This window comes from Trichechus manatus, unplaced genomic scaffold, assembly GCF_000243295.1.
Source record: "Trichechus manatus latirostris isolate Lorelei unplaced genomic scaffold, TriManLat1.0 scaffold00059, whole genome shotgun sequence".
NCBI lineage: Eukaryota > Metazoa > Chordata > Mammalia > Sirenia > Trichechidae > Trichechus > Trichechus manatus.
In genome coordinates this window covers 2,597,384-2,607,054 of record NW_004443995.1, presented here as the reverse complement: position 1 = coordinate 2,607,054, position 9,671 = coordinate 2,597,384, and the positions used below count along the sequence as shown (strand labels likewise).

The 9,671-nt window shown below is 41.4% G+C and overlaps 1 protein-coding gene across 1 annotated transcript in view; it reads right to left on the bottom strand.

Moving 5' to 3' along the window:
• Window positions 1-8,057, bottom strand: part of RNF175 (ring finger protein 175) — a 60,129-nt gene extending 52,072 nt beyond the window's left edge. Inside the window, exon 1 of the mRNA XM_023733517.1 lies at window positions 5,214-8,057. Within this exon, the coding sequence (XP_023589285.1) occupies window positions 5,214-5,330 (117 nt within the window). The 5' untranslated portion in view covers window positions 5,331-8,057. The remainder of the gene's footprint in view (window positions 1-5,213) is intronic.
• Window positions 8,058-9,671: the final 1,614 nt, after the last annotated feature.

Sequence of the window (9,671 nt, the reverse complement as noted above, 5' to 3'; positions counted from 1 at the left end):
CCTTCTCCAATTTGCAGGGTCAGTTGCTCAGATATGGTACAGCAGGGCAGATCTAGCTGAAGAGCAGTTGCTGGAATGGGTTGTTTGTGGCACTTACTACAGCCACCAGGGTGGGTCAGTAATCAGTGCGGGGCATGTTCCAGTAGACCGTGCCTGTGCTGCTTGGTGGTGTGATGTTAAGCACGCAGTGCAGGTAGGCTGGATGGAGGGGGGAACTGTGATGTGTGGAGCTAAGATGGGTATGGGAGAGAGGAGAGAGGAACAGGAGCTGAAAACACATAAATGAAAAAGAGTGCTAGGGGAGCTTGCTGTTGGAGTGGAGAGATGAGAAACTATGAAATGGAGAAAAGCAAAAAGGGAAAGAAGAAGTAGAAAAAGAAAAGAATGAATAAATAAAAATTAGAAAGAAAAAAGAATAGCTCCCAGGGATCCCACTGGTGCAGCTATGAGGTCTGCGGATGTTGTTCCCAGGCGTTGAAGTACAGCCTGGCTAGAAGGCGTAGAGGTGTCACTCAGCGGCAGTTATTCAGTGTACAGGAAGAGTAGGAAGGTATAGAGACAAGAAAACTGAGTAATGAAGAAAGACAAAAAGGGAAAAGAAAACAAAACAAATTTTTAAAAAAAGAACATGAAACCCCCCCCCAAAAACAAAACAAACAAACAAAAAAAACCATGGAAAAAGAAATGCTCTCAGGGATCCCTCTGCGCATCTGTGCAAGCTGAGGGGGTAGGTCCCAAGCTGTGCAGCACTGCCCAGCCAGAGCAGGTTCCCAGCTCGAGAAAAGAAAAAGAAAACAAATAAACAATTCAAAACAAACAAACAAACAAAAAGCCCCAGGATCTCACCAGCGTGGTAGCATGGACAGGGAAGCAGTTCCACACTCCAGTGGAGCTTCACAGGCCCTCAGCAAGAAGCAAAGATGGTGCATGGAGCCAGGTATTTGAGCAAAGGGAAGGGGAAGTGGTGAGAAGTAAGGAAGAAATCAAAAGAAGTGGACAAAAGCAACACCAGCAGCCAAAAAATGGCACTCAGGAAGTCACCCAGTGTGGGTGGGTGGAATCCAAGCAGTCAGTGCTTCCCAGCCAAGAGACTGTGGCTGTGGGAAGCAGAGGAGGCCGAGTGAGGGTGAAGAAGGGTGGGAGGCTGGAAAGCATATATTGCCAGTTACTGGTTGTTCTGTCTCCTGCTGGAAGCTCCATGAAGCTGCTTTCTCGTACCCCCTATTTGCTGGTCTCTGATAGGAGTCCAGGATGGTGGATCCATGCTGTATTAGCTGATAGGGGACCTCTGCTTATATGTCTCCTTGCTCTCTGTTCTCTGTCAGTTTCTTATTCCATTCGGTGTTTGGCTGAGTTCTTTATCTCTTAATTTGATGTTTTAGGGTTTCAGGACTGCTGTTTTCTCCATTTGGCTTAGTTTTTTGGATCTTTGCTGTAGAGGGACAGCGTGGTGCTTCTGCCTAGAGCGCCATGTTGCCAGAAGTCTCATTTGATTTTTTGACTGTTGCTTCCATGGGCATTGATAGTGGATCCAAGTAAAATTAAATCCTTTACAACTTCGGTATTTCCTCCATTTATCATGATATTGCTTATTGGTCCAGTTGTGAGGATTTTTGTTTTCTTTATGTTGATAGTAATGCATATTGAAGGATTTAGTCTTTGCTCTTCATCAGTAAGTGATTCAAGTCCTCTTTGCTTTCAGCATGTGTTATCTGCATATTGTAGGTTGTTAATGAGTCTTACTCCAATCCTGATGCTGAATTCTTCTTCATATAGTCTAGCTTCTCAGATTATTTGCTCAGGATACAGATTGAATAAGTATGATGAAAGGATACACCCCTCATGGACACCTTTCCTGATTTTAAACCATGCAGTATCCCTTTGTTCTGTTCAAATGACTACCTCTTGGTCTATGTACAGGTTCCGCATGAGCACAATTAAGTGTTCTGGAATTCCCATTCTTCGCAGTATTATCCATTATGATCCACACAGTCAGATGTCTTTGCATAGTCAATAAGAAACAGAAAAACATCTTTCTGGTATTCTCTGATTTCAGCCAAGATCCATCTGACATCAGCAATGATATCTCTCATTCCATGTCGTCTTCTGCATCAAGCCTGAATTTCTGGTAGTTGCAACAGCTTTTGAATGATAGTCAGCAAAATTTTACTTGTGTGTGATATTAATGAATTTCTGCATTTTGTTGGATCACCTTTCTTTGGAAAGGGCACAAATATGGATCTCTTCCAGTGGTTGGCCAGGTAGCTGTCTTCCAAATTTCTTGGCATAAACGAGTGAGCATTTCCAACGTTGCATTCATTTGTTGAAACATCTCAATTAGTATTCTATCAATTCCTGGAGTCTTGTTTTTCACCAATGCCTTCAGTGCAGCTTGGACTTCTTCTTTCAATACCATTAGCTCGTGATCATGCTGTCTTATGAAATGGTTGAATGTTGACCAATTCTTTTTAGTATACTGACTCTGTGTGTTCCTTCCATCTTCTTTTGATGCTTCCTGAGTCGTTCAATGTTTTGCCCATAGAATCTGTCAATACTATGACTCAAGGCTTGAATTTTTTTCTTCCATTCTTTCAGCTTGAGGGATGTCAAGCATGTTCTTCCCTTTTGGTTTTCTATCTCCAGGTCTTTGCACATTTCATTATAATACTTTACTTTGTCTTCTTGGGCCACCCTTTGAAATCTTCTATTCAGCTCTTTCACTTCATCATTTCTTCTGATCACTTTAGCTACTCTACATTCAAGAGTAACTTTCAGAGTCTCTTCTGACAACCATTTTGGTCTTTTCTTTCTTTCCTGTCTTTTAAATGACCTTTTGGTTTCTTCATGTATGATGTCCTTGATGTCATTCCACAACTTGTCTGGTCTTCAGTCATTAGTGTTCAACGTGTCAAATCTATTCTTGAGATGTCTCTAAATCCAGGTGGGATATACTCAGGTCATAATTTGGCTCTTGTGGACTTGTTTTAAGTTTCTTCAGCTTCAACTTGAACTTGCATAGGAACAATTGATGGTCTGTTCTGCAGTCAGCCCCTGGTCTTATTCTTACTGATGACATTGAGCTTCTCCATTGTCTCGTTCCACAAATATAATCTGTTTGATTTCTGTGTATTCCATCTGGTGAGATCCATGTGTACAGTCACCGTTTATGTTGTTGAAAAAAGGTATTGCGAGGATAAGTCGTTGGTCTTGCAAAATTCTATCATGCAATCTCTGGCGTCATTTCTATCACCATGGCCATATTTTCCAACTACAGATCCTTCTTTGTTTCCAACTTTCATATTCCAATTACCAGCAATTATCAGTGAGTCTTGATTGCATGTTTGATCAGTTTCAGACTGCAGAAGTTGGTAAAAATCTTCAATTTATTCATCTCTGGCATTAGAGATTTATGTGTAAATTTGAATAATAGTTGTGTTAACTGGTCTTCCTTTTAGGCGTATGGATATTATCCTATCACTGACAGCATTGTACTTCTGCATAGATCTTGAAATGTTCTTTTTGTTGATGAATGCGATGCCATTCCTCTTCCATTTGTCATTCCTGGCATAGTAGACCATATGATTATCTGATTCACAATGGCCAATACCAGTCCATTTCAGCTCACTAATGCTAGGATATCAATCTTTATGCATTCTATTTCATTTTTTGATGGCTTCTAGATTTCCGAGATTCATACTTTGTACATTCCACGTTCTGATTATTAATGGATGTTTGCAGCTGTTACTTCACATTTTGAGTCATGCCACCTCAGCAAATGAAATCCCAAAAGCTTGATTCCATCCACGTCATTAAGGTCGACTCTGCTTTGAGGAGGTAGCTCTTCCCCAGTTGTCTTTTAGTGCCTTCCAACCTGAGGGGCTCATCTTCTAGCACTATATCAAATAATGTTCCACTGCTATTCATAAAGTTTTCACTGGCTAATTTTTCAGAAGTAGATCACCAGGTCCTTCTTCCTAGTCTATCTTAGTCTGTAAGCTCCATTGAAACCTGTCCATCATGGGTGACCCTGCTGGTATTTGAAATACTGGTGGTATAGCTTCCAGCATTACATCAACATGCAAGCTACCACAGTACGACAAAAAAGATTCATCATTATTCTTTATCGTTGCGTAGTACTCCATTGTGTGTATGTACCACCGTTTGTTTATCCATTCGTCCATTGATGGGCACTTAGGTTGTTTCCATCTTTTTGCTATTGTGAATAATGCTGCAATGAACATGGGTGTGCATATGTCTATTCTTGTCATGGCTCTTTTTTCTCTAGGATATATACCTAGGATTGGGATTGCTGGATCATACTGTATTTCTAGTTCTAGCTTTTTAAGGAAGCACCATACCATTTTCCATAGTGTTTGCACCATTCTACATTCCCACCAGCAGTGTATAATAAAAAAAAGGTCCCGGTTAGAGAGGGGAAAAAAATGTGGAACAAAATTCAAATTCATAAAAAGGATCAGATTTACTAGTCTGAGAGAGACTGGAGGAACCCCAAGACTATGGTCCTTAGACACCCTTCTAATTTCTAACTGAAGCCATTCCAGGAAATTACCTTTCAGCCAAGTAATAGACAGGCTTACAAAATAAACAATAACACTTGTGAGGAAAGCGCTCTTTAGAACAATCATCTTTATGAGACCAAAAGGGCAACATCTGTCCAAAAGCAATGATGAGAAGGCAGGAAGGGGCAGGAAAACTGGATGAATGGAAATGGGGAACTCAGGGTGGTAATGGGGAGAGTGCTGACACACTTTGGGGATTGCAACCAGTGTGATGGAACAATTTGTATATAAACTATTGAATGGGAAACTAACTTGCTCTGTACCACCTAAAGCACAATTAAAAAAAAAAAATTGTTTCCAGACATTGCCAAATGTTCCCTGGGTGCAAAATGCCCCCCATCCTGTCATGAGAACCACTGATTCAAACCAAAGCACCAGTGTCCCTGGGTGGTGCAAACGGTTAACGCCATCAGCTGCTAACTGAAAGGTTAGAAGTTGGAGTCCACCTAGAGGTGCCTAGGAAGAAAAACCTGGTGATCTACTACTTTGAAAATCCTATGGAGCACGGTTCTACTTTGACACATATAGGGTCACCTTGAGTCAGAATCAACTTGGCAGTAACTGGTTTTTTATTTCCTTCAAAGCAATAAGAAAGGAAGAACGTGGCAGCAAGGACAAGCGGTGGTGACTCACGTTGTAGGACCGGCCATGCCTCTGTCTCCACTGTACCTGCGCGGTGACCAGGGCGCAAAGGAAGATCAAGATCATCTCCACGTGCATGGACTTGTGGTCCCGGTGTATCTTGTACATCCTGTCTTGCTGAAGGCTGGAACTAGCAAATGAAGCGATCTGAAAAAGCCCTCAACCCCTGCACGTTTAGCAAATGAAAATGTAACAGGCTGGACTCAAGTGAGGCAATTAGAAGTTTCAAAGATAGGGGCTGTCAAGCTGTGATTACAAAGTTTTCATAATTGTATCTTGGTTCTTCCCATGCTCCAGGTTTGGGAAATAAGCAGATAAGAGGAGGAGCCTGGTTCTATCAGCAAAACCAATTCCTCCCAACCCTTTGCTTTCTGGTTGGTTTTGGCCTCAGCCTTGTCTTTTCAAGCTAAGTGATGGAGCCAAAAACACTGATCAGTGCCCCAGGAAGACTTGAGTTCCAGTCCTGGATCTGCTACTTAATCACCATGTAGCCTTGGGAAAGTCGTTTATCTTCTCTGAGCCTCAGTTTTCTCATTTGCAGATTTAAGATAACTATCCCTCTATAACTCACGGTGTAAAACTGACATGCGTATGTTATTTTATTTGTACCTATATCAGGAATAATAATAACTATTAGGTCGAATCATATAAAATTGCCATTTTTGAAAGTAAAAAACAATAGAATATTGTTAATTTCAAGTAATTTCCATTATTTTCAAGTAAAAGGATACACTGTAGATGGTGCCTCTGCTAACGAGGGTATATAATCCATGGGGCTATGGAAAGTTCCTGAGTGAGTTGTAAATTGTTTTCATGATAGGGAGAAAGAATTGGTCCAAGTATTATCTTAGACATGCACATTCAGACGATGGCTGAAATTTTCCATTTTTGGTTGGACTCTTAGTTTTGCACAATGATAGAGAAAATCACTAAGATACTATGTCATCTGGTTTAACTTCCTACAGTAGAAGTGGCCTTGAAGAAAGCCTAGAGCAGTGGTTCTCAACCTTGGCTGGAAGTTAGAAATTATTGGGTAAAACCCCAAAACCGAACCCATTGCTGTCGAGTCGATTCTGACTCAGAGCTGTATAAGACAGAGTAGAACTGCTGCGTAGGGTTTCCAAGGCTATAATCTTTACAGAAGCAGACTGCCACATCTTTCTCCCTCGGAGCGGCTGGTGGGTTCAAATTGCCAACCTTCTGGTTAGCAGCTGAGTGATTAACCACTGCACTACCGGAATTACTGAGTAGCTTTAAAAAATCCCAATATCCAAGCTGTACCCCAGATCAATTAAATGGCAATTTCTGGGGATGGAATCCTGCATCAGTAATTTTTAAAGCTTCCACATTATTCTAAGGTACAGCCAAGATTGAGAACCACTGGCCTACAGGAAGAAAAAGAGGCCTAACGTGAAAATCAGGGAAAAGGGGGAAAATCATTAATTATGCCAATTAATAACCTAATAAATATGAGCACCATCTTTCAGCCCCATTGGAGCACCACCAGTCACAAAACATCTTAAAGTTAGGTTTCCACTTATGATTGGTTACAGTGTGACCTCTTAAAGGCTTTTGTTGGCTCTGCGCTTTGGGTTCTCTCCCTTTACCAGCATTTCTACAACTACTCTAAGCAGTAGAGACTTACTGCGTGCTTCAGAAAGGGCCCCATCCAAATCCCAGGGGTACCCCCTGCTGGAGAAAGTGTAGAAATTAGTCCACGGAGTCAAACCATTTCCGCTTGAGTTCAACCTCTAAGTCAGGGCTGGAAGGGACCACAGACGTACTGAAACCCCTTCATTTTTCAAATGGAGAAGCTAAAGTCCAGATCAGGTAAGCGACCTGAATAAAATTACATGATGTTAGCCTTTGTGCTGGAAGGTGAGTGCAGGAGACAAGAATGATTTGTAGAGGCTCATAAAAAATATACACTCGTTCCCCTGAATAAGCGGGAAGAGAAGAAAAATGAGAAGGATACAAGAACTTAGTTATGGCTTTTATAGCCCCAAATCCAAAATCACTACTTAATATTCCACGTCATTAATAGGCTTTCAACTTAGACAATGTAAATAGAAGAATAAATTTATCATCAGCCTAAAATAGGACTTACATTGTCTATAAGACAAAATACGCTTTGTAACACTGTTGTGTATATATCATGAAAAAGTATCTCAAATAGGTTAACCTACATGGAAGTGCTTTGAAAAGTATAAAGTGGTATACAAATGTAATAAGTATTCCTTATTTTGAGCAGGAATACATCATAATAGTTTCCTATAATACAATAAAGAAGGAACTTTTCATTTTTATTTCATTTCATGTGGTACCCACAGGGCCCAGTGAACCCACAGTAGGGACTGCACCCCAGGGGAAACATCAGCTAAAGAAAACAAGGTGTACCATGTGCCTGAAGTAAACACTAAACTTGATACTGCCATATTATGAAGGATATGTAAATACAGCTTTGTGGGCTAGCATGGAGCACACTGTAGAAAACATAAAAATTCATCTGATTTTGGTCTAGAGCATTTTTGTGCACACAACCCCACGTTGCTGTCCTAACACACCTTCTCTAGATGGAAACTTACAACTAAGGCGATTTCATTCCATTTCTCAAACTGTTAAGATGAAAATCTAATTTTTAGTACAAGAGCTATAAAGAATATTAATCACTTACTTCCACTCATCATCCAAAGAAAGCTTGATGCGGGATATCTGAAAAACATAAATAGGGCCTTTATTAAAATTTCCTTGTCTTCTTATCTTGTATTTTAAAGCATTGTATGTGAAATTCAAACCATGAAAAATAGTGATGTCCGCTACCAAAAAAACAAAACAAAACACTCTAAACTTATTGCTGTCAAGTCAATGAACTTATGGGACAGAGTAGAACTGCCCCATAGGATTTCCAAAGCTGGATGGTGCCCTGGTGATACAGTGGTTAAGCATTCGGCTGCTAACCAAAAGGTCTGCAGTTCAAATCCACCAGCTGTTCCTTGGAAACCCTATGGGGCAGTTCTACTCTGTCCTATAGGGTCGCTATGAGTCGGAATCGGACTGAGGGCAATGGGTTTGGTTTGGTTTTAATATTTCTGGAAGCAGACTGTCACATCTTTCTCCCACAGAGCAGCTGGTGGGTTCGAACTACTGACCTTTCAGTTAGCAGCCGAGCACTTAACCACCGTGCCACCAAGGCTGGAATAATTTAGGATGAAAGTCCTAATAAAATGTTTGCTTACAGAACTAAAAAACCAGTGTTCAGGTCGTTATTAATAAATACTTGATTCTGGCTCCTAGGTCAGAGAACCAGATAAGGCTCAATTCCCGTGGCTCAGTTTTGGCAATTCAGTCAAGGTTGTATAAGGTGGTCTCCTAATAAGCAAAAAGTGTCACCCTTGCTTCTGGAATATGATGTAGGGATCTCAGCACCCCTACTACAGCGTGTTTTGCTGGTGTCTTAAATGATGCCAATGAGTAAATATCTCCCAGTTCATGGTTTGAGGTCCCTGGGTGATGCAAACGGTTAACACGCTTGGTTGCTAATCAAAAGGCTAGAGGTTCCAGTCCACCCAGAGATGCTCAGAAGTAAGGCCTGGATAAGACAGAGATCCTCAGGATGCAGACAATTTCACTGCCTAAAGCAGCTTGCTTGATACACTCCGTAGCTTTACATTAAAATCCTGGTTCTCCTCTCCTTAACTGCTGCCCCAAACTAGAGGAAATTGGTGGAAACCAGTTTAGGCACCATGTTGACATTCAGGATAACCGTTTAGCTCATTAAATACCTCATACATAGTAACTTCCTCGCCTCTGGGTGGAGTTTAACTGCCATTTTCTGAGCATGTGACACATGAAGCTATATGTAAACCCCATTGCGCCTGCATAGTATGATTAAAGATGTTGGTCATGTAACTTCTAAGAACTTCCTACTTGTAAACCCCTTAAAAGTAACCTTCCTCCTCACGCTCGCTGAGCAGTCTTGGGGGCAGCAGCCCTGACTGTTACCTTTCCTTGAACAACAAATAAAGGTGCCTTTCTACTCTCCCACTTCAGCCTCTCGTTTATTGGCTGAGACAAGTTGTGCCAAGCAGAACCTGGGGTTTCCACCCGGCAATATGGAGATCTACTTCTGAAAAATCAGCCATTGAAAATCTTATGGAGCACAGTTCTGCTCTAACACACATGGGGTTGCCATGAGCTGGGAGTCTACTAGCAGGCAAGTTTTTTTTTTTTTTTTTAGTTCAAGTTTTAGAGAGAGCTAACCAGGGCTCTCCTTGTTTGGGATGTGTTAGTGCCCCCAGTTAAGATGGCATTGTTATTGAGGGTTGAATTTAAAGTATGGCCCCAGGGAAGGGAAGTAGTATCCTGGCAGAGCCCTTAAAGATTGAGCTGAGAACACACAGCCTATCCCCAGGACAGATTTTGGATGACCGACTGAGTCTGCCCACATGC